Source organism: Camelina sativa, chromosome 2 (genome assembly GCF_030686135.1).
Source record: "Camelina sativa cultivar CO46 ecotype springtype chromosome 2, ASM3068613v1".
NCBI classification, from domain to species: Eukaryota; Viridiplantae; Streptophyta; class Magnoliopsida; order Brassicales; family Brassicaceae; genus Camelina; species Camelina sativa.
The window spans coordinates 3,548,968-3,574,573 of record NC_141881.1 but is presented as its reverse complement, the minus strand read 5'-3'; the positions used below and the strand labels follow the sequence as shown (position 1 = coordinate 3,574,573).

The 25,606-nt window shown below is 36.1% G+C and overlaps 1 protein-coding gene and 1 pseudogene across 5 annotated transcripts; both read left to right on the top strand.

The window, feature by feature from the left end:
• The first annotated feature begins 12,755 nt into the window (after positions 1–12,755).
• Positions 12,756–13,562, top strand: LOC147948218 (secreted RxLR effector protein 161 pseudogene; annotated as a pseudogene).
• A 6,559-nt stretch (positions 13,563–20,121) lies between these two features.
• Positions 20,122–22,616, top strand: LOC104747989 (cysteine-rich receptor-like protein kinase 40). Of its 5 annotated transcripts, none has more exons than XM_019233869.2 (7): positions 20,122–20,956; positions 21,040–21,141; positions 21,215–21,348; positions 21,435–21,645; positions 21,699–21,939; positions 22,034–22,172; positions 22,271–22,616. In XM_019233869.2, the coding sequence occupies exons 1-7, from the start codon at positions 20,122–20,124 to the stop codon at positions 22,553–22,555; spliced, it is 1,947 nt and encodes a 648-aa protein (XP_019089414.2). In that variant the 3' UTR covers positions 22,556–22,616. The 5 variants fall into 5 exon arrangements, with proteins under 5 accessions (XP_019089414.2, XP_087336155.1, XP_087336161.1 ...); XM_087480029.1 differs by having other exon boundaries at positions 20,122–20,969; positions 21,047–21,138; positions 21,435–21,658; positions 21,715–21,939; XM_087480035.1 differs by having other exon boundaries at positions 20,122–20,969; positions 21,047–21,141; positions 21,227–21,348.
• The last annotated feature ends 2,990 nt before the right edge of the window (positions 22,617–25,606 follow it).

Genomic DNA, 25,606 nt, shown 5'->3' with positions numbered 1-25,606 from the left:
TTATTCTTGGTTGGTGTCTATGCCTCTTCTCGACATGAGGTCTTATCACGTTTTCCATTCACGAGCGTTTCGTCACCAGTGCGTTACTTGGGTTTACCCTTACTCACAAAGAGGATGTCGCTTGATGATTGTCTTCCTTTGATAGAGAAGATAAGGAACTGGATCAGCTCTTGGCAGAGTCGTTTCCTCTTGTTTTCAGGGCGGTTGCAATTTTTGAGCTCTGTTATTTCGAGCCTTACAAATTTTTGGGTTTCGGCGTTCCGCTTACCAAGTACTTGTGTTCGGGAAATAGAGAGAATTTGCTCGGTTTTTTTATGGTCGGGACCGGAGCTTAATGCTAAAAAAACAAAGGTTGTGTGGCAGGATGTTTGTCTTCCAAAGGCTGAGGGGGGACTCGGTTTAAAATCTCTTGTGGAAGCTAACAAGGTTAGCTGTTTCAAACTCATTTGGCGACTTGTCTCACGGAGAGGATCCTTATAGGTTAATGATACTAGGATTTTTGTGTGTCTTATCCTAGCAGGTCTCAATTAACCTTATGTAGTTGTAGTACTTAAGGTGTCAATCCAGTTGGGAAACTTCACTAACAATTAAGATGCAATCAAGAAATCATAAGTCAAGCCAATTCAAAGAGAGTGTTTGTCTAACAGTCCTAGAATGATGACGATACAAAACGAAACTAAGTCACAGAATTAAAAACGAGAATGCATGACAAGAAACGAAAATTAATAAAAACATAAACGAGTCTAAGCATGAACTAAAAGGCAAGAGACAAAACAGTCTCAGGAATGTAATAATAATCAGAAAGAAAGAGGTCTTAAGGATGGGAGTAATTGATGTCGGTAGAGTATCCTAGTCTATAGAGTATTTAACATGCCACAAGCAAACCATCCCTAAACAATGAACATCACTTCTTAGCTAATCCAATCTCTTGATAGAAGCTACTCAAACTCGACCACTTCGAAACCTAGCTCTCGCTAGAGAAACATGATCAAGCATGGCATGAAAAACAAGTTCATTCACGTCAACAAACATCCTAGACAACTAATCTCTTAGGCTAGGAACGTAAGTCTCTGGCACTAGTTGGTCAGACATTTCATCGAACACCTTTTGGATGCGGAAATGTCTAAAACCCAGTTCCAATTAATCAGAGAGAAACTAGTATTTCTAACTCTAGTCCAGAAGGGAATCATACAATCAAAGCTTAAAAACTCTACATCCTAAGATCCTCCACCTAATCTATCCCATCCTCAAGAACTACCACACTACTCAGATCCGAAAATCATCATCAAGGATAAAAACTCAGAAAACATTGAATCAAGCATCCTAAGATAGATAAAAATGAGATGAACAAGTTTGTAGAAGAAATCAAATGCAAAAACTCAATGAATTAAAAGATATCTGGATACAAAGTCTTAGAACGGTTTTGGAGGCTAGGTAAAACCTTCAGAACCAAATGAGATAAAAGCTAAGATGTCCGAGTGAAAACTTAACAAAACGTATTAATAGTAAAACATGGAAATCTCTAAAACATAAAACGACAATATAGAACGTCGGTTCGGGAATCCTTCTCGGATGCGTCTTCGGGACAAAACCAGGACGCCGGTTTAAGAGCATCGATCGAGTCGCATCGTGAGAGTGTCGATCGAGTCGCGACGTGAGAGTGACGACCGAGTCGCGACGTGAGAGTGTCGATCGAGTCGCGGCTTGAGAATGTCGTCTGAGAGCTGCTGATCGAGTCGCGTCTTGAGGGTGCTTAGAAACTGCTGATCGAGTCGCGGCTTGAGAATGTCGTCTGAGAGCTGCTGATCGAGTCGCGTCTTGAGGGTGCCCAGGAGCCATCTTGGAACGTCTTGGTCGAGTCGCGTCTTGAGGGTGCTCAGGAGCCATCCTAGGACGTCTTGGTCGAGTCGCGTCTTGAGGGTGCTCAGAAACTGCTGATCGAGTCGCGGCTTGAGAATGTCGTCTAAGAGCTGCTGATCGAGTCGCGTCTTGAGGGTACTCAGGAGCCATCCTGGGACGTTTTGGTCGAATCGCGTCTTGAGGGTGCTCAGAAACTGCTGATCGAGTCGCGGCTTGAGAATGGCATCTAAGAGCTGCTGATCGAGTCGCGTCTTGAGGGTGCTCAGGAGCCATCCTGGGATGTCTTGGTCGAGTCGCATCTTGAGGGTGTTCAGGATCCATCCTGGGACGTCTTGGTCGAGTCGCTGCTAACATTCGATCGAGTGGGAGCTCTCCTTTGCGTGCGGGTCGAGTCGGATTTCTGAACGTATGTGCATCCACTAAAACGGAGATAAATCATGAACCACGACTCCGATTGGTTTGAAATAAACTGCATTGGAAAGATGACCCAATTCCATACAACTTTGATGAAGACGTCAAAAGCTGAATCCCAAAGTAAAATCTTCACTCGACTCGATCAAAGACGTGGAAGCTTGCGTAGCTGGGTAGTGTAGATCGAGTCGCTTAACTGCTTTCTTGATCCTTGTTTGCATTTGATGGTTTGGACACCTCCTAAAACACCTGAAACAACTCCAATATGAAAGATGCATGCAAGAACACTGCAAAGATTACCTAGATATGCATGTTATGCAAAAGAGACTAAAAACAATACAAAGCAATGATTTAAGAGAACAAAATGAATGACAAATGCATGATGAAAATGTGTAAAATATATACATACCAGTTAACTGGGTGCAACGAGAGCTTCTTCGCTCTGCTTCCTTTTGGTCAGTTAGTGATAGTACAAGTCATGGTAGTTGGATGTGGAGGAAACTCCTGAAATATAGAGCTCAAGCCAAGGATTTCTCTTCAGTAGAAGTTAAAAGTGGATTGCAGACATCCTTTTGGTATGATCATTGGTGTGATTTGGGGAGGCTATATGATGTGTTAGGCGATCGTGGTTTTATTACTATTGGTATCTCATCGTCAGCCACTGTGGCTGATGTACTGTCTACTCACCGCAGGGGCTTTCATAGAGTTGCTCTATTAAATCGTGTTGAAGCAGAGCTTGACAAGCTTGGTCGGAACCCTACTATCGAGATGGACGTCGCTCTTTGGTGCCAATCTAATAATGAGTTTCAGCCTCGGTTCTCCTCTTTGGACACATGGTTGTAGCTACGTCAGTCTCACCAACAGGTTCCTTGGTCCAAGGCTGTTTGGTTCTCTTACTCTATTCCCAAGATTTCATTTATGCTCTGGCTTACTGTTAAAAATAGACTCACCACGGGAGCTCGTATGCAGGCGTGGAACAAAGGAGTTAACCCATCTTGTGGATTTTGCCAAGCTCCAATGGAGACGCAGGAGCATCTTTTCTTTGGCTGTGTGTACATTTCACGGGTATGGTCAGCGTTAACCCAAACTCTACTTTGGCCTTATTATACAAACCGGTTTGATCAGCTCATCTCTCTGCTCTCTGCATCCACGTTTCAAAGAACAACACGCTTCCTTCTACGACTTGTATTCCAGGCAGCTGTTCATACCATATGGTGTGAGCGGAATAGGCACTGCAATGGTGAGCAGCCGCGTACCGAGGCTCAGCTTATTCACACTCTGGATCGCCTAGTTCGGAATAAAGTCTCTTCTATCCAGCGGCATTATCCTGACAAGCTGCAGGGATGGTCTACTTCTCTGGTTTCAATCGAGAATTTAGTTTTGTTTTGGAAATGTTTTAAAATGTTTTAAAATTTCTTTTCCAACTTTTTCTTCCTCAGTAGAAGGACGCAACTCTTGTACAAAGGCTTTTTTGTTTACTTGAATATAATTTCACATTCATTCAAAAAAAAAAGTAAGGGTATTTATTAAAAATGTTACAGAAGCTTTGTGAGCGCGACACCTCAGCTTTTTTTTTTGTGGGAGTGTTTAATAGGGGATTGTTTTTATTTCCATTTCAAAAAAAATATATATTCTATATTATCTATATTAACATTTTTGAAGTACATTTTGTATTATGCCCTTGAAGTTTAACTTATTTAATTTGTTTTTTGCAACATTAACCCCTCCAGATTTTCCTAAAATAACATTTCTACTTAATTAATCCCTACAGATTTTCCTAAACTAACATTTCAAATTAACTCAATTAATGGAACTATAGGAATGGTTCAAATTTATTAATGCTTATTGCCATACACAGCATGATACCATCATTTAAGAGATCGAGAATAAATGCTCAAAACTTATTTAATACATCTTTATAATATGTTTAATGTAAATTGACCCTCTTTGAGAAACAAAAGATTACAACCTCAAAGATCATTATGACGTAGATAATGTCCTTAAACACGAGAACCAAAATTAAGGAAATCACATTTTAGCAAATATATAACTTTGTAAGCAAGAAATACATTTATTTCTGTACATATCTCCTTTAGAAACTAAATATAGTTCTGCAATATTCTCACAACTCCATCAGGCATACAGAAAAATCTCGTGTTTATTATTAAGGATCGTTTGACACCTTGCTCAACAAGCATTTATTCAATTATAAATATCAACTTCAAAAGAGAAAGACAACACCCACAACCAAAATCTACATCCGCATAGCTAAACACAAGATGGTAAACCTTTTGCATTAATTCAAAAATTGCCATATATATTTTTAGAATTTTTGCTTGCTTACCAATATATTCTCGATCTCATATCACATCTAATTTTACCATCTTCAAAGAACTATTTAAATAACGTCTCAATAGCAATACAAAAACGCATCAATTCATACACTTGAAGTAACCTTCCCGGTTGAGACATTTGATTTGGTTTTGGCGCACACTTTTTCCTTTATTAATTTATTGGTATAAAATGTTTATGCTTTCTTTATTTCATCTCTAATACCCTTCTTTTTTATCTTAGATGCTTTAAAATCCATTTATTTGAAAAAAAAATGATTTGGTTTCACGTGAACATGCAACCTTTCCGTTAGTGGATAATCAAAATATTTTTTGTTTGATTTATTTCATATCTACACTAATTTTTTGTTTTGGGCTCCATGTAGTTATGTACTTATGTCACAAATGCATGTTGAGAAAGAAACCAATTCTGAGTTCAGCACACGGTGAGCTGCTCACCTTTCTAGGTATCCTCTTTATATTTATTATTGTATATATACTATCTTTTTGCACTTACCAAGCTTTTCGGTTTTTGGTACCCCCCCAGGATTTTGCTTTGATCCATTTGTATATCTTTTCAAACAATTGGGAGTAAATTAAAGGGGCCTATGTTGAGGCCACAGAGGAGGAAAATATGTTGGAGGAGGAGAGAAGAAAGATATGAGTTTGGCGAAGTTGTTCATAGTTTTTGGTGAATGATAATTGTTTAATTGATTCCAAAAGTGACTATTAAATGTTCTATGTACTTTGTAATGATTTAATAGAGTAATATGTGAACATGATAATCATGTAATTTATATGATAATTTAGGATTTTTTCCTGTAACTAGACTAATATTTTATAATATGTATTAATGGGTTGAATCTAAAAATAGTAAATAAAGTTGATTTAATTACGACTGTAAAAAACAAATCATTTTGTGTGGTATACGGGTGAAATCCTAGAATTAACATTCAAAATACAATTATACAATATAAACAAAAAAAAAAAGAAAAAAAATAATAATAAATAAATAAAATTTAAAAAATTTAGTTAAAAAATTATTCCGCGGTGTACCGCGGGTTAAAATCTAGTTCATATAATATTTTTTTACATAAGGTATGTGATTTTATTTTCGGAAAGTGCACTTTCTTTGTATATTAAGAAAGTGACACAAAAATTTATTGAAGGTTCTAAAGTTATGTAATTAGATCCTATCCGTCGTTCGTAATATCAAGTGTTTTATTAACAAAACTGATCTATCATGAATGTGATGTAAAGCAGATAAAATTGTTTGTATCAGAACAACTGTCGTCGTGAAGCCGTTTATTTCATCAATTTTTGGTAGTTGGATGATTCCGCGTATTACATTAGTTTTGTCGGTCTTAATCCCCCACTCTGTACTGTTATTACCATTTCGTGTTGTAAAACATTTAGTGGACTCCATCGACCGGCCCACTATTCAGTCCGTCCATACTCGGCCTATCGGCCATACTTGGTCCGCGCGCATTAGGCCCATTAGCCAAAGCCCGTCGGCAATCCTTAGTCCTATGTCGGTTTAGCTTAAGTCCTTGTAATCTCTATATATACTTGTTGTAACCTCAATTCCTATAAAGAATAACACAAGAGATTTACTCCCTAAACTCTCTAAATTACAACACGTTATCAGCACGACAGTCTCAAAACCCTAAAACCCTAAGGCAGCCGCCGATTCTCTCTTCTTCCCTAAACCCTAAACCGCCTTCTTCTTCTTCTTCGAGATTCATCTTCTTTGTCTCGAAGATCTCTTACGGATCCACGAGCATCCTTAGCTCGTGATCAAGTTCTTAACAAAACCTGATCGAGGTTCGCTGGTTCGCGATTTCGGGGGTGAGTTCGTGAGGAGCTGATCGAGAGAAGCTGTTCGCGGGAAGCAGTTCGTGAGCAAGGAAGAGAGGAATTACCGAGGTCTTTAGCTCCCGGTCCATACCAGTCAGAATCCAAATCGGTGAAGGTAAACAAAGATCTAAACATCCTTAAAACCCTATATCTCGAATTTGGACTTAAAGCTAAAGAACCCTAAAACATCCAAGTACACAATCTAACCAAGTTTAAATTCCCTAAAATCCTAAGACTTAAAATCAGATTGCTTAGGTTGTTAGATTGTTTGTTAAATTGCACAAAATAATATCAAGCTTGAAAATTGTTGATTGACTGCTTGATTGTTGCATAAGAACCTAGAACTGTTTAGATTCATAAGGATCAGATTATTACAGATTGTTCTAGGAAATAAAAACTTGGATCATTCATGCATAACAATTAAAATCGGACCATGTTTAGGTTGTTATAAAAATCGATTGCATGAATTAAAATTCTAGGATTGTTCAAACTGTTCTTGAGAAATTCAAGAAGAAATTCCCTAGATCCTAAATTCATAAACTCGAAAATTTTAGAGTTGTTCTAGGATAATTTCCAAATTAAAATTATAGTAATTATCCTAAATTAATCCGATTAAATAAAACTTTTGATAAGTTTCCATAATTTAAAACTTTAAATCGGAAATTAAAATATTAGTTAGGATAAGTTCCTAATTAAAATAGTAATTATCCAAATTCCTTAAAATCGAAAATATTTAGTCCTAAATCAAATAGGAAATTATAAGATAAGGAAATCCTATCTAGGAATAAGGAAATTGTTGCATGCATTTAGCTATTTTGATACTAAGATTTTTGTGTCTCCTAGCAGGTTCAATTAACCTTATGTAGTTGTAGTACTTAAGGTGTCAATCCAGTTGGGAATGTTTACTATCACTCAAAATGCAATCAAGCTATCACAAGTCAAGCCAATTCGAAGAGTGTTTTTATCTAACAGTCCTAGAATGATGAAAATGTGAAACGGAAATGAGTCACAGAACTAGAAACAAGAATGCATGACAAGAAGATTAAGTGAATAAAAACGTAAAAGATTCTGAGCATGAACAAACGAAACGTTTCCAGGAATGTAATAAAAATCAGAAAGAAAGAAGTCCTAAGGATGGGGTAATTGATGTCGGTGGAGTATCCTAGTCTAAGGAGTGTTTAACATATCACAAGCAGAGTATCCCTAAACAATGAACATCACAACTTGGCTAATCGAATCCCTTGGCAAAGCTACTCAGACTCAACCACTTCCATACCTAGCTCTCGCTAGAGAAACGTGGTTGAGCAGGCATGACAAACAAGTTCATTCACGTCAACAAACATCCTAGACAACTAATCTCTTAGGCTAGGAACGTAAGTCTCTGGCACTAGTTGGTCAGACATTTCATCAAACACCTTTTGGGTGTGGAAATGTCTCGAACCTAGTTCCAATTGATCAGAAAGAAACTAGCAATTCTAACTCTAGTCCAGAAGGGAATCATACAATCAAAGCTTAAACACTCCACATCCTAAGATCCTCCACCTAATCTATCCCATCCTCAAGAACTAACACACTACTCAGATCCAAAAATCATAGTCAAGGATGCAAAAACAGAAATCATTGAATCAAGCATAATAAGGTAGACAAAAATAAGATGAACAACTTTGTAGAAGAAATCAAATGCAAAATCTGGATAAATCTCAAAAATATCGGAATACAAGTCTCAGAACGTATTGGTGGCTAGGTTCAGAAACCTTTCGGGAACCAAAACGAGATTCAAGATTCGATGTCTCCGCAAAGACTTAACAAAATGTATATATAGTAGTCCAATATGGAAAGCCCTAAAACTTAAAACGACAAGGTAAAGCGTCGGTTCGGTAATCTCCTGAAGCGTGTGAAACCAAACGTCCTTCTTCCCCACATGTGCGATCGAGTCTGTGTGCGCCGACTGGAATGCAATGTCATCATAGCTCGGACGAAACGGAGATGGTGACAATGGCTCGGACGAAACGCAGATGGTGACCATGGCTCGGACGAAACGCAGATGGTGACCATGGCTCGGACGAAACGCAGATGGTGACCATGGCTCGGACGAAACGCAGATGGTGACCATGGCTCGGACGAAACGCAGATGGTGACCATGGCTCGGACGAAACGCAGACGGTGACCATGGCTCGGACAAAAAGAAGATGGTGACCATGGCTCGGACGAGAATGGTTTCCAACGTTTCCTAAATACTTGAAATACTCCAAGATGCAAAATGTATGCAAGGATGATGCAAGAGCTACCTAGACGTGCAAAGTGTATAGAAAGAACTAGAAAATGATGCAAACCAATGAGTTATCCTAGCTAAATGCATGATAAAAATAGGCTAAGGAGAGACAAAATATAGACATATCATATTTAATTTTGTTGTCTTGCATGCATGAATTTAAACCGAAAAACTATAAGAGGCAAGGCATGGTTCGGTCTCAAATACCGCATGACCTAAGGCATGGTTCGGTCTCAAATACCGCATGACCTGAAAATTACTTGTTGCATGGTTCGGTCTCAAATACCGCATGCTAACCATCGGATTGTCTATATTTATGCAGATGGCACAAGTTAAAGAGTTGACCCATCCAGCTTTAAGAGCTACGGGTGAGAACTACCTGCAATGGAAGCTGGACACCGAGATCCTCTTGAAGTCCAAGGACTTGCACGAGTGCATCCAGCCGGACAGTGAGTGTTCCGATAAGGCAAAGTATACGGCTACACTCCATATACACCATCACCTTGAGGAAAGCCTTAAATACCAGTACCTCATGGTAGAAAACCCACTCGAACTTTGGACAGCGCTGAAAAGCAGATACGGATACCAGAAAATGGTACTCCTCCCAAAGATTCGATTGGAATGGGAAAACCTTAGGATCCACGACTTCAAAACCGTGGGTGAGTATAACTCAGAGCTTTTCAGGATTGTCTCTATCCTAAGGTTGTGTGGTACTGTGGTGACCGAGGATGAACTCATAGAGAAGACTATCTCTACTTTTCACGCCGACAATATGCTACTTCAGCGTTTGTATCGTGAAAGAGGTTTTCGGACCTATGGAGCTCTCATTCCGTGTCTACTGCTAGCTGAGCAGGGTAACAGGCTGAAAATGAAAATAGCCCCACTACCAGAGGCACCCAAGGCTGATTTACCAAAAGAACCCAAAGAGACCAACCATATCTACAGAAAAAGACACTATGGCCACTATGGTCATGGTGGCAGAAGATATGGTGGTCGTAGACTTTACCATAGCAGCCACTTCAATGCTTATGGCATAAGAGGCTATGGCCGTGGTAGTAAGGCCTATAGGTCCTTTAAGCCGTGGTCCATAGGAAGGTCGGCTTGCGAAAGATGTGGTAAGTTTAATCATTGGGCTAAATATTGCCGGACACCCACATACCTCCTTGATAGATATCGAAGAGTGTCAAGGTAGAATCAAAGGCCAAGCATGAGACTTCCGACTGCCTCAAAGATATTGAATGAATTTCGAATTTATTTTGGTTTATTTTCTATGCTTTTATGATTTAAATTTCCTTTCTATGTAATGGATAATTGCTTTGATTTAAATTCAATGGATTTTATTTTATAAGTTATTAAAATCCGAAATTCTTGTCCTAATTATAGACATGGCCGAGGACATGAGTGAACTAGTAGTGGATAGTGGCTCCAGCCACACCATACTAAAAGATAAGAGATATTTCATAAATCTTATAATGAAAAGTGCAAATGTTAATACAATTGCGGGTATAGCAAAACTTATAGAAGGCTACGGCCAAGCACACATATTGTTGCCTAATGGAACTCATATTGAGTTATGTGATGCTTTATATTCACCCAGCTCTAAGAGAAGCTTATTGAGCTTTAAAGACATAAGGTCTAATGGTTATCATATTGAAACCAAGGGTGAAGGATCTAAAGAGTTTCTCTACATTACAGAAAATGTGAAAGGACAAAAGAAGATCCTAGAGACTATACCTGCACTAGCCTCTGGTCTATACCATGCTAAGATTAACATGATAGAAGCCAATTTGGCTAAGCACAAAATATACAAAAAAAGTTTCACTTTATGGCATGACCGGCTTGGCCATCCGGGAACTAACATGATGCGTAAATTAATAAAGAGTTCAAAAGGGCACAACCTTAAAGAAAGAAAAGTTTTCCCTAAGAATTCACATGTGTGGCATGTGCACAAGGGAAACTTATTGTAAGACCATCACCAGTAAAAGTCACAAGAGAGACTTTGCATTTTCTGGAAAGGATACAAGGTGACATATGTGGGCCAATACACCCACCAAGTGGGACATTTCGATATTTCATGGTGATGATAGATGCATCAACCAGATGGTCCCACGTATGCTTGTTATCCACGAGAAACTTAGCATTTGCTAAGCTCTTAGCTCAAATCATTCGATTAAGAGCACATTTTCCGGACTTTCCACTTAAGACTATACGTCTAGATAATGCTGGTGAATTTACATCCCAAGCGTTTAATGATTACTGTATGTCCATGGGGGTGAGTGTGGAACATCCTGTGGCACATGTACATACACAAAACGGATTAGCTGAATCCTTCATTAAACGAATACAATTGATAGCTCGACCATTGTTAATGAGATCGAAGCTTCCTGTGTCGGCTTGGGGACACGCAGTCTTACATGCAGCAGAACTCATACGCATCAGGCCATCTAGTGAACACAAATATTCCCCATCCCAACTCCTATCGGGTCAAGAGCCAGACTTAGCCCATCTTAAGACATTTGGTTGTGCCGTTTATATACCAATTGCTCCACCACAGAGAACAAAGATGGGGCCACAGAGGAGAATGGGAATATATGTGGGGTATGAGTCTCCCACCATAATAAGGTATCTAGAGCCACTGACAGGAGACCTGTTCAAGGCCAGATACGCGGACTGGCAATTTATTGAGTCCGAATTCCCTATGCTAGGTGGGGAGACCAGCAAGCTGAGCAAAGAATTGACATGGAATCAAACATCCTTAGAATGGCAAGATCCTCGAACTATAGCATGTGATGCAGAAGTTCAGAAGATTATACATCTTCAACAGCTAGCTAATCAATTGCCAGATTCCTTTGCTGACCCGAAAAGAGTAACAAAATCGTACATACCAGCTTGCAATGCACCAGTACGTATTGATGTTCACAAGGAACACAATAATCAAGTTGCTACAGAGTCTACGCCACGTTTGAAACGGGGTAGACCTCTAGGTTCCAAAGATAAAAATCCTCGGAAAACAAAGAGTGCAAAACAGACCGAGGCTAAGGGAATTATAGAAAAGCCAGACGTTGTCACAGAAACTCCCACGGCACCAAATGAGACTCAGGACGCTGAACCTCAAGAGCCTGAAGGAGTTGACAACAATGAGATCTCTATAAACTATATTATGTCTGGAATACAATGGAACCGAAAAGATGTCGACATTGATGATATATTTGCATACAAGGTAGCACTTGAAATAAATGAGGATCATGAGCCCACATCTATACTAGAGTGTACACAAAGCAAAGATTGGCTTAAATGGAAAGAAGCCATTGATGTGGAGCTAAACTCTTTAAAGAAGAGAAGTGTGTTTGGTCCGACCTTAAGGATAACACCATAAATTAAACCAGTAGGACACAAATGGGTCTTTGTAAGAAAGAGAAATGAGAAAAACGAGATTGTCAGATACAAGGCAAGGCTCGTAGCACAAGGATTCTCTCAAAGACCTGGCATAGATTACGAGGAGACATACTCCCCTGTGATGGATGCAACGACTTTTAGATATCTAATAAGTCTGGCCATAAGAGAAAGTTTAGACTTGCGGTTAATGGATGTTGTAACTGCATATCTATACGGTCCACTGGATAGTAAAATTTACATGAGATTACCAGAGGGTATAGAACTCAAAGATAAGAAGGGTTCTAGAGACCAATACTGCATAAGGCTAGACAAATCGCTTTATGGACTGAGACAGAGTGGTCGAATGTGGTATAACCGGCTAAGTGAATATTTAGCCAAGGAAGGTTATAGGAATGACCCGATCAGTCCTTGTATATTCATAAAGAAATTCGCGAACATCCTTGGATGACTTAAACATCCTTGGAACCTCTGGGGAAATCGCCCAAACAGTAGAATATCTCAAAAGAGAGTTTGAGATGAAAGACCTAGGCAAGACAAAATTCTGTTTGGGGTTGCAGCTTGAGTACATAAACAATGGGATCCTTGTGCATCAAAAGGCATACACAGAAAAGGTACTCAAGAGATTTAACATGGAGCAAGCTCACTCATTGACTAGCCCAATGGTTGTGAGAAGTGTAGAAGTGGATAAAGATCCATTTGCTCCTAAGAAGGACAATGAAGAAATTCTTGGTCCTGAAGTGCCTTACCTCAGTGCTATAGGAGCATTAATGTTCTTGGCTAGCCACACTAGACCTGACATATTCTTCGCAGTAAACCTTCTGGCAAGATACAGTTCTTGTCCGACCATAAGGCACTGGAATGGTATAAAACACATTCTGCGTTACCTACAAGGAACGACAGACTTTGGTTTATTTTACACTAACCATAACAAAGAAGGTTTAGTTGGTTTTGCTGATGCAGGTTATCTGTCCGACCCACACAATGGTAAATCACAAACAGGTTATGTGTTTACACACGGTGGTACAGCAATCTCTTGGCGTTCTATGAAGCAGACTCTAGTAGCCACATCCTCAAATCACGCGGAGATCCTAGCCATGCATGAAGCCAGCCGTGAGTGTGTTTGGTTGCGGTCAATGACCCAGCACATCCGGACAGACAGTGGCATGAACGAAGATAAATCAGCAACAGTCATCTATGAAGACAATGCAGCCTGCATCGCACAACTCAAGGAAGGTTACATCAAGGGAGATCAGACGAAGCACATCCTACCGAAGTTCTTCTACACACATGAACTACAAAAGGCCGGAGAAGTTCAAGTGGTGCAAGTTCAGTCATGCGACAACTCAGCCGATCTCTTCACCAAGGCATTACCGACAACAACATTCAGAAAGCTCACGCACCAGATTGGAATGCGGAGGCTTAAGGACTTGGAGTGATGTTTGGAACAGGGGGAGCAATGTGTGCTGTACTCTTTTTCCTTCACTAAGGTTTTGTCCCAATGGGTTTTCCTGGTAAGGTTTTAATGAGGCAGCATCCCCTAAGCACATTGCTGCGATCCTGTCCAACATAGGCACGGTCATATCGTCCAAGGGGGAGTGTTGTAAAACACTTAGTGGACTCCATCGACCGGCCCACTATTCAGTCCGTCCATACTCGGCCTATCGGCCATACTTTGTCCGCGCGCATTAGGCCCATTAGCCGAAGCCCGTCGGCAATCCTTAGTCCTATGTCGGTTTAGCTTAAGTCCTTGTAATCTCTATATATACTTGTTGTAACCTCAATTCCTATAAAGAATAACACAAGAGATTTACTCCCTAAACTCTCTAAATTACAACATTTCGGAAATAGTTTTATAAAAAGAGTGGATATATTATATTTCCGAAGCACCATTATTAGACCAAGCATGGGAAGTCTTTTTTTATCCCGCAACCAAAAACAAAAAAAAAAAAGTATATACATTATGAGAATGTCAAATGTGTATGCCGTAAGGGCCGGGTTACATGAAGACAAGAAGAATATTTTTACACAGCCGTATTGAAAGGTTTTGGAATAGCTTCTAGATAAACTTAAATAATACGAAGTGATCAAGTTTATTACTTCATTTTAGATTTTTACTTTATGCATGCAACAAACTGTTAATGAAGGATTTACATGCGACGATATTTGAGACAGTCGAAGACTACAAAACCCTTTTGAAGATTCTTCTATTACTGCAACGTGGTCAGATTTAGTAGTTTCCTTAGTAAACATGTATCGTGGTCGTTTTCATAATTATGCCTACATACACTTAGACCAAATGGAACATATTAAGAATCCTTCTGTAACACAAAAACAATTTCTTCTTAAACCAAAAAAATATATATATATATTCTTCCTCTTTACAGTATACATTTCAAATTCATATTTAACATAATCGTCTTCTTTACAGTAATTAAAAAAAAAATACAATATATCAAACAGAATCCAACACTTTATTGTACAAAAATTTACAAAATACAATTCTACTAACATTATATGATAAAAGTATAGGCGACATGGATATGAGTCATTGTTTTCAATCCATTTGAATATTCAAAGAAAGGATTTATCCGTAGACTGCACCTTCCTAAAAGATTAGTTTTCGGATCTTTCATAGACCTAGAGATTTACTCTAAGTTATTATATATACATATATATATATATATATATAATCTGATAAATACAGTTAGAAGTATAGCCCCAGATTTGTATATCATCTAAAATAAATATAGAACTATTTTTGGAATGAGTAGAATTATCTCACATAATAACAAAAAAAAAAATTCAGAAGTAATCATACATATCAAGTATCTTTTATTAAATTAAATTAATCGTTCATATTTGAAATTCGATTTTATGAAATTAGTTGAAATAATACAAATATCTTAGTGAAACACATATCTAAAGTTAATTTATTGTTTTATTTAAATTTCAACATATCTTAGGGAACTTTCGAAAATTCATGATGTTACATTTCTAAAGCTAATAGAGATTTTTAGAGAAATTCTCATTTTAGTGTGTCTTTTTTCAAAATGTCCCTCTAGCTGTTTATTTTTAAAATACCTCTTATTAAAATTAAAAAAGTTTATAAGGTTTAGAAGATTTAGAAGGTACTACTAGATAATAACTATTACTTGGCAACTTGATCCAAGTGTTTGTAAAGTTTTATAAGTTTTATAAGTTTTTACAAGGTATTTAATAAAGTTTTATAAAATATCTATAAGGTTTACATAAGCTGTTTGTAATATTTTATATATATACAAAGGTAGTTTGTGTGTGTTTTATAAGATTACACACTTATTTGAGTATAAATTTAAAGACATTTATTTAATACTTTTTTAGAAATAAGGTAATTTTGGATAGGGGTATGAAAAAATGACATTTTTAAAATTCCCCATACTAATATGTATCTTGTTATACATTTGGTAGTTAGCTATCCTTTTCCTCCTTATCATTAATAACAAATACTATAAATTTGGACCACATTTTGTTTTATTGAAATATCCTGTTGGCATTTTTTCCATCTTTGAAAATTTACCGTTTTGTCGATTTGCAAGTCAAGCAAGTAATACTCTTTTTCTCATTTCACCTCTATATATACTAGAAAGTAGCCCACGCTATGCGTGAGTTATGTATACATCATTAGTTTGAAATAAAGAATCAAATTTCTATTCAATTGCATATGAAATATATATATATATAATTGTTAATATGTTTTGAAAATTAATTTTCATAATATTATGTTTTAACTGTAATATTTTAATATATAAATGTTGTATGATGCTTCATAAAAGAGTCATTTTTGAGATAGAGAAAAAGTTAAACTACACAGAATTGTTGAAAATATTTAGACAATATGTTACTATAATAATATGACCATTGTTTTAGTTACCGAAAAATCAATTTAATTTGGTTTTTTCATTAAGTAATAAAAATAAATTATATTTATTTACATTTTTGTTTTTTTTGGAAAGAAAAAAACTGATAAGTTTTCTAAAGAGAAAATTGTAAGACCTTAATATATAATTACTTTGATAGATAATTTAATGTTGTTCTATATATTAATTTTACTTTCATCATCTAAAAGTAATACTTAACAACAAATAATTTTAAAATACCCTCTCTTGTAATCCATTTTCAATGATACCCTTATATATACAAAATAACTATATTCTAAACCCTAAACTTCAAATACTAAACATTATCTCTCCATCGCTCTTGAATGAACTTGCCTCAACTTTTTTGATTTTGTGAATGATTTCGTAAATAAAAAGTTTGACTTTTATAAATTTTATACTATGGAGTATTGATGTTAAATTTTATAATATTTATAATGACTCTTATTCACATTATGACATTTGGCATTCTCTTTTAGTGACACCTGTCATCCTTTATTTCTATTTTTTTCAACAAATTTATATCTTTTTCAATTCCAAATAATCATACTTCTCTTATCCAATTGGTACAATTGACATATATTTTTAAATCCACTTTTATATCTTAAGTTCTTTTCTCAAACAAAATCAAATTGTTTTATAATAAAATCTCATATTATATATTTGATACAAAATTTAATATTCTATAATATTTACCAATAAATAACTGATAATTGATACATTTGTTTTACACATTTTATTTAATTTGACTTTCATCCTTTAAATTAAAATGAAAAAAAATACACAATATTTTATAATAAAAGAAAATATCATAATAAAAACCATATTTTAGATGAGAAATGAAATAGTTTATATACATGATTATGATTATGCTTTTATGTAATTTTATAAACCTTAATTATTACACATTTTAAAATCATATAATGTTTTCTTTCATTAATTGAGTAGGCAATAAAGTTAGTTAGTTCAACTTAAATCCTATTAAATTTAGATAAAATATTTGTAATTGTCAATAAAATATTTGTAACTGTCAATAAAATATTTTAAACCTAAGAGTAACATCTAAATAGCCATAGGTAGACATTTACTTAAATACTTGGACTTAAATTTACTCTCAAATTCTAGATCTGTTCTAACTTATCATCATTGCTGCAAGAGGAAAACAGATCGTCAAGTTTCTTGATATGATGGTACTCTTCTCCAATCCTCGATGATCAAACAGAGGTTTGATGTCTAGCATGGGATCCTTATAATTAATCAAAATATATTTACTCTTTTTCTCCATAATCAAGATGTATGTCATGTGTTCTGTGTTTTACAGATGAGAAGAAGAGTGAAAAACATGGCCAAGTCTCTTCCAACTTTTATAGTTACGTATACACATTTTATTTTTGGTAGAATAGTTACATAGATGCATTGACAAGGTATATTTTGTAAAATAATTTTGTCCCATTAAACAATATGTTTTCCTCACTAAAATCTACTCCATCCAATCCTTATTATTCCATTTTTTAGAGAGAGAAAAATGTTGCACAAAAAAAAACAAATTCTAGGTTTTCTATATATTTTTAATAAGTAATTAATGACAAATTGTAAACTTCAAAAAAGAAACTGAATATTATTGATTGAAATTTGTTAATCGAAAAAAATAATGCAACTAAAGTCAGTTTCTAATATGTTTGAAAATCCTAAAATATGGATTAATTAGGAACAGAGGGAGTATTGTCCAATATAACCATTTAATACAGTCCCACATAATTTTTAAACTAATGTATTATTTAAAATTTTCAATGATAAATGGAAAGAAGGCCGAATTATGATTTGTGGCAACATTTTCATTTTGTTGGATGAAAGGGATTATGTTTCGTATTACAATATTGGCCAGGCTAGATTGTGGAGAATCACTATCCATGAAGATGGAGGCATATCAAAGGCACTTCAAACATTTGGACCGAGCAAAATAAAAGTTAATTATACAGAGGTGAGTCGTAAAAAAAGCAAGCAATAGAAAAAATGGTACATCAATACTCCATAGTATAAAATTTATAAAAGTTAAATTTTTTATTTACGAAATCATTCACAAAACAAAAAAAAAGTTGAGACAAGTTCATTCAAGAGCAATGGAGAGATAATGTTTAGTATTTGAAGTTTAGGGTTTATAATTTAGTTATTTTGTATATACATATATATAAGGATATTATTGAAAATGGATTACAAGAGAGGGTATTTTAAAATTATTTGTTGTTAAGTATTACTTTTAGATGATGAAAGTAAAATTAATATATAGAACAACATTAAATTATCTATCAAAATAATTATATAGTAAGGTCTTACAATTTTCTTTTTAGACTACTTATCAGTTTTTATTCCAAAAAGACAAAAATGTAAATAAATATAATTTATGATGTAATTGCTTGCTTTTTTTACGACTCATCTCTGTATAATTAACTTTTATTTTGCTCAGTCCAAATGTTTGAAGTGCCTTTGATATGCCTCCATCTTCATGGATAGTGATTCTCCACGATCCAGCCTGGCCAATATTGTAATACAAAACAAAATCTCTTTCATCCAACAAAATGAAAATATTGCCACAAATCATAATCCGGCCTTCTTTCCATTTACTGTTGAAAATTTTAAATAGTACATTAGTTTAAAATTTATGTGGGACTGTATTAAATGGTTATATTGGACAATACTCCCGCTGTTCCTAATTAATCCATATTTTAGGATTTTCAAACATATTAAGAAAACATATTAGAAACTGACTTTAGTTGCATTATTTTTTTATTAACAAATTTCAATCAATAATATTCAGTTTCTTTTTTGAAGTTTACAATTTGTCATTAATTACTTATTAAAAATATATAGAAAACCTAGAATTTTTTTTTTGTGCAACATTTTTTTCTCTCTAGAAAATGGAATAATAAGTATTGGATGGAGTAGATTTTAGTGAGGAAAACAAATTGTTTAATGGGACAAGATTGTTTCGCAAAATATAACTTGTCAATGCATCTATGTAACTATTCTACCAAAAATAAAATGTGTATACGTAACTATAAAAGTTGGAAGAGACTTGGCCATGTTTTTCACTCTTCTTCTCATCTGTGAAACACATAACACATGACATATATCTTGATTATGGAGAAAAAGAGTAAACATATTTTGAATAATTATTAGGACCCCTTGCTAGATATCAAACCTCTGTTTGATCATCGAGGATTGGAGAAGAGTACCATCATATCAAGAAACTTGACGATCTGTTTTCCTCTTGTAGCGATGATGATACGTTAGAACAGATCTAGAATTTGAGAGTAAATTTGAGTCCAAGTATTTAAGTAAATGTCTACCTATGGCTATATAGATGTTACTCTTAGGTTCAAAATATTTTATTGACAGTTACAAATATTTTATCTAAATTTAATAGGATTTAAGTGGAATAGACTAACTTTATTGCCTACTCAATTAATGAAAGAAAACATTATATGATTATGAAATGTGTAATAGTTAAGGTTTATAAAATTACATAAAATCATAATCATAATCATGTATTTAAACTATTTCATTTCTCATCCAAGATATAGTTTTTCTTAAGATATTTTCGTTTATTATAAAATAGTATGTATTTTTCACTTTAAAGGATGAAAGTCAAATTAAATAAAATATAAGAAAATGTGTAAAACAAATGTATCAATTATTAGTTATTTATTAGTAAATATTATAGAATAGTAAATTTTGTATCAAATATATAATATGAGATTTTATTATAAAACAATTTGATTTTATTTGATAAAAGAACTTAAGATATAAAAGTGGATTAAAAATATATGTTAATTGTACCAATTGGATAAGAGAAGTATGATTATTTTGGAATTGAAAATGATATAAATTTTTTGAAAAAAATAGAAATAAATGATGACAGGTGTCACTAAAAAAGAATGCCAAATGTCATTTTAGAGTTAAAAAAAACTTTCTCATATTATATAAGATATAGTGATAAATAGAACAAAGCTCAACATCTAACTTCTTAACAACATAACGTATATACGTAAAATACAGAAAAAAAAAAAAAAAAAAAATTGAAATGGGGAAATGCCCTGCTTTGATGATATACCTCTCTTCTTTTATTCTCCTTGTCCTTCAAACACTCCATGGTGTTAACTCCGTAAAGTGTTTCGGAAACTCCTTCAACGGCAACGGCAGCTACGCTCAGAATCGCCAGAAACTCTTCTCTACTCTTGCTGATAAAGTCGTCACTAACGGCGGATTCTACAACGCTTCACTCGGCCAAATTCCCAACAGAGTTTACGCTCTTGCCATCTGCGCAAGAGGCTACGACCAAGAAGCTTGTTTTAGTTGCCTCCAATCATTGGCTCAGGATACACAAAAAGGATGTCAACGCCGCATGGACTCCTTCATATGGGGAGGCAATGACGATGTTTCTTGTCTATTACGTTCCTCAAACCACTCAACTTTTGGGATCCTCCAGCTTGGGCCTTCTGTTATATGGCCAAGTCAAGATCTTATCGAGTCATCTAAAAACATGACCCTTTTCCAACGACAGTGGGAAGAAATGGTGAATCGGACCCTCGAGGCTACCACTAAAGCTGAAACTTCCTCGGTACTTAAGTACTACAGTGCCGAAAAAGCCGGGTTCACGGAGTTTCCAGATGTTTACATGCTGATGCAATGCACACCCGACATAACTTCTCAAGACTGCAGAAAATGTTTGGGAGATTGCGTGATGAATTATAGAAAAGATTATCTGGAAAGAAAAGGAGGCATGGCTAGTCTTCCTAGCTGCTATTTCAGGTGGGATCTATATACTTACCACAATGCTTTTGATAATGTAACAAGAGTTCCTGCGCCTCCTCGGCCTCCAACGCATGCAAAGGAGAGCTGCATAACAAATAAAAAAGGTAAATCAAATGAGTTATAGCATAGCACAATTTGTAAGTATGATAAAGAGGTTCTCAGATTAAATAGCGTTAATAATTTGCAGGAAGAAGTACAATTGCAATATTTGTGGTTCTTACTTTCATTAATCTTTTGGTGTTTATTGGCTTCATTAAAGTCTTTGCAAGGAGGGAAAAATATAAAAGTGGTAAGGCTAACTTGCTTCAATCAACCTTATGATGTAGAGAGTAAGGCTTATTTTTGTTTTTTTTTTTGTAAAGTTGGTGGTGCAGAGTACTCTGATTCTGATGGTCAATTCATGTTACGGTTTGATCTTGGTATGATCTTAATGGCAACCAATGAATTCTCTTCTGAAAATACTATTGGACAAGGTGGATTTGGTACGGTCTATAAGGTAATAAAATAATTTTGTTCCTAATACTGTGTTCTTTATCAACTAAGGTCTTTTAGGTGTAAATAGATTTTGAGAATGGGTTTCAGGGGACATTCCAAAACGGGCAAGAGGTAGCGGTCAAGAGATTAGGAAAAGGTTCAGGACAAGGAGATATGGAGTTCAAGAATGAGGTTTCACTCTTGACAAGACTCCAACATAAGAATCTGGTTAAGCTTCTTGGGTTCTGTAACGAGGGAGATGAAGTGATTCTTGTCTACGAGTTTGTCCCCAACTCAAGTCTTGATAACTTTATCTTCGGTGAGTTTTCGAATGACTGCACATATTTTTTTAATAGTTTTAGAATCTTTTAGCAAAACATTGTTTCTTAAAACTTCTTACATGGGAGATGAGGTTCAGAATTATAGAAGGCATTGCTCGAGGTCTACTTTATCTTCATGAGGATTCTCAGCTGAAGATTATTCACAGAGACTTGAAGGCGAGCAACATACTTTTAGATGCTGAGATGAACCCTAAAGTTGCAGATTTTGGGACAGCGAGGTTGTTTGACACTGACGTGACTAGAGCTGAAACTAAGCGAATAGCTGGAACCCGGTAAGAAATACTTAAATGCTCTGTTTTTAAAACAGAGTCTTCCAGACATTGAACAATCCTGAATAAATAATGTTATTGGTTTGCATATATGCAGTGGATATATGGCTCCTGAGTACCTGAATCACGGAGAAATCTCAGCTAAATCTGACGTTTATAGCTTCGGTGTCATGCTTCTAGAGATGATAAGTGGTGAAAGAAACAAGAGCTATAAAGGAGAAGGACTTGCAGCTTTTGTAAGCTTACTTCACATATCAGTCTTTGCTACATTTTTTATTTTAATCTTCAAACCTCTTGTGTACAAAAAGTAACAACACATGTTTTCTTGGTGCAGGCATGGAAGAGATGGGTTGACGGCAAGCCTGAGGTTATAATTGATCCTTTCTTGATAGAGAATCCAAGAAACGAGATCATAAAGTTGATCCAGATTGGTTTGTTGTGCGTTCAAGAGAATGCAGCAAAGAGACCAACCATGAACTCGGTGATCATTTGGCTTGGCAGTGATACTATCATCATTCCTTTACCTAATGCTCCTGCTTTCACTGGAAGTCAGTCCCAATCAGAAAGTGGTACAACATCAATGAGTGGTGATGTCTTCACGGAGTTGAGTTGTCGTTGAATTATAAATCATTTGATCATCAAAATATTGTTTTCGAAAGCAAACTTCACAAAAAAACTTTCTTCAATGAACATTTCATTGTATCTTTTGGTGTTTATATATTTTTGTTTTTTTGGCAAATAGTAAGTTAATGTATGGATTCTCATAAATTTTTAGCTCAAAGCTCAATATGTTCATTTTTTGCTCTGCTTCTCATTTTGAAAACTAAAAGCTTGTTAATAATGATAACTTACGTTACCATATTACGCATCTCTTTGACAATAATGGCACGTCTCGGGCGTCTCCGATGCGTCTCGGTCATGCGTCTCGGTCACGATCGGTGCGTCTCGGTCAAGCTCCGGTCATGTGCTCACATCACGGTTGGTATTTATGAATCCAACAATCCGAAGGTTAAGATTGAAGAAAAGGGATCGAATAAGAGAGCCGGTGAATTTGGTGAACGAAGTGGGAAGAGGCACTGTCCAGGTGAATTGACTGACTTGGGAATCAACATTTTGGATTCTATTAAAGATGAGCTCGGCATGTTGGGAGCAGCTCTGCTCGATCAGATGAAGGAAGGTTTCAACATGTTGAATGAGAAGATTGAAAGCCTGGCTTCAGATCTTACCAAAATGAAGGGAGATGTAACTGGTACAAAAGAGGCTGATCCTTTATCATAGGAACAGAAGGACTCTCAGGCAGCTACTGGTACGAAAGAGGCTGTATCAAAGGAACAGAAGGACTCTCAGACGGATATGGTTAGTTCTGAACACTTGCAATTTCCTACTACGATCCCTCACAATCACAATACCAGGTACAAGGCGAAGAAAAAATAGACTTCCAGAAATTGTCAACTTCGAAGACATAAAAACAAGTGATGTCTTCCTTATGTGAAATAGACTTCCTTATATGAAGTAGACTTCTATATCCGTGTTTTCTTTGTTTGTTTTATTTGAGACAAATTAAACATATGCTGCAACTTTAATATTATTTGTTTTCATAAATGATCATGTAACTTTTAAATCGGAATTTGCAGAACAAGCCATGTCAATCTCAGACCCTGAAACCATCTCCATTTGTTACTCATACGGATACGAAGGTGCCAAAGAAAGTCAGCTCTGAATCATCTGACACTGAGTCAGACCCACCTGTGTTTATTCGCAGGAAATCCCAACAGCTGCCGAGTTGACTACTAGAGCTAGGAAACAAGAACCAAGGAAAGAAGCGGCTAGGATTGTGGCACATGGCAAGGCTGAAAGGGTTAAGAGGTTGGCGTCAAGTCAATGTTCTCCGTTCGTTGGTTATAACACAGCTAAGTCTATTATGGGTGACAGCCACGTAAGCGTACAATCCTTTTGATAAAGCAGACATGGAGTTGAAGAAGGTTTTGCTTGATTTCTTAAAGAAAGATTCGTAAGTCTACTAACTTTTACGGTATGTTTCAAAAATTCTATTTTTCGAAACGCTAGTAACTTATATGTATCCAAACCATTCATCACCCGCAGGACGTACAAGAACAAGGTCCCAGAGAAATCCCGACGCTGTCTTTGGTGGTACGAACTGCAGACAAAAACAATCTGGCTACGAGATTCGGTAAGTCTACTAGAATACTTCTTCTTCAAGTATACTAGAAAACTTCAGGTCAGTCTTCAATATTATATAACTTCGTTTTAAATCCATGTGGTTATCCAACATATGGATGTGGGGTTGAATCTATTGAGACATCGACACGCATAGCATCCTGAGAGGTTTAAAATGAGTAGAGTGGCTTTCCTAGACGCTATGTTCACTCATCTGTGGACAACGAAGAACCTTGACTTTATCAATTCTGAGGCACATGCTAATGGATCTGGGAAACTGTTGTCGGCCGGTGCCTTCAGCTACCACGTAGGGGAGTATCCACCGTATGCTCAGACTAACAAGCAATGGGGTCTGGAAGTGGACGACTTATACGCGCCTTTAAACGTGAAGTCAATGCACTGGGTAGCTTTGTGGATCTCGATTAACATGAGACACATCGTCGTCTGGGAAAGCATCCCGAGTGTCACCAACGACGAAGAGCTTGCATGTGCCATCGAGCCTATTGCCGTGTTGGTTCCCTACGTGCTGCGGGAAGTTCACTCATGAGCGGGTTAAAAAGGGAGTGCCTCCAAACAGAAAGCCAGGTGACTGTGGTGTGTATACTTGAAGTACATAGAATGTCATGCTCTTGGGATAACCTTTCCTACTACTTTGTGCGACGCAAACATCACATGGATAAGGGAGAAGATGGCTTGTGACTTATTTCACAAGATTGAATGCCGTGGACCAAATGAGGAGAACTACATAAACGACTTTGGGCTCTATGATCCTCCCCCAATCTAGGACTAACTATAAACTTTGTTTGAAAGACTTAAAATCTTGTTTTAATTATGTATGACTCATTAGGATGATCTAGGATGATGTGTTGTTTCTGTTGGGGGATATTTTCTGGGTGGGATCCTACTGATTAAACTCTGATGATGGGCGGGATCTTGATATTTTTTGTGGGATCCTCCTTTTTAAACTCTAATGTGTAAAGATGATTGTTCTTGTTGTCTACTAGTTATATGTGGGATATTGGTATTTTTTTGTCAGTTTTTCGTTACATATATATAACTTCAAATGTTAAGCTTAATGTAGATGGCCAAAAAAAAAAAAAAAAAAAAAAGACAAGTAGCGTACAGCAAAAGCTTAGAAAACAAAAGTACCGTACAGCGAAAGCTTAGTAGACATATGATTGAAGTTAACCAAGAGACTTCTGCTGCAACCTACTTCATACACATTCCAAGACACATGGCCATGACAACAATGAACCCTATCCAAGACAAAACCAAGAATTGTCGAAGCATTTTTTCCCTTCCATTGGCTGCCAGTAAATCACATTCAAACTTCTTCTTGTCTTCCTCATATGTGTTAACTACCCCAGAGTTCACCAAACCGTTAACAACTTATTCTTTCATTTCTTTTATAGATTCTTTAAGTACCTTGATTTCTTCTCTCTGCTGACGGATCACATCCCTCGCATCCAATAAGCTCCGCCTTGGCCAACCA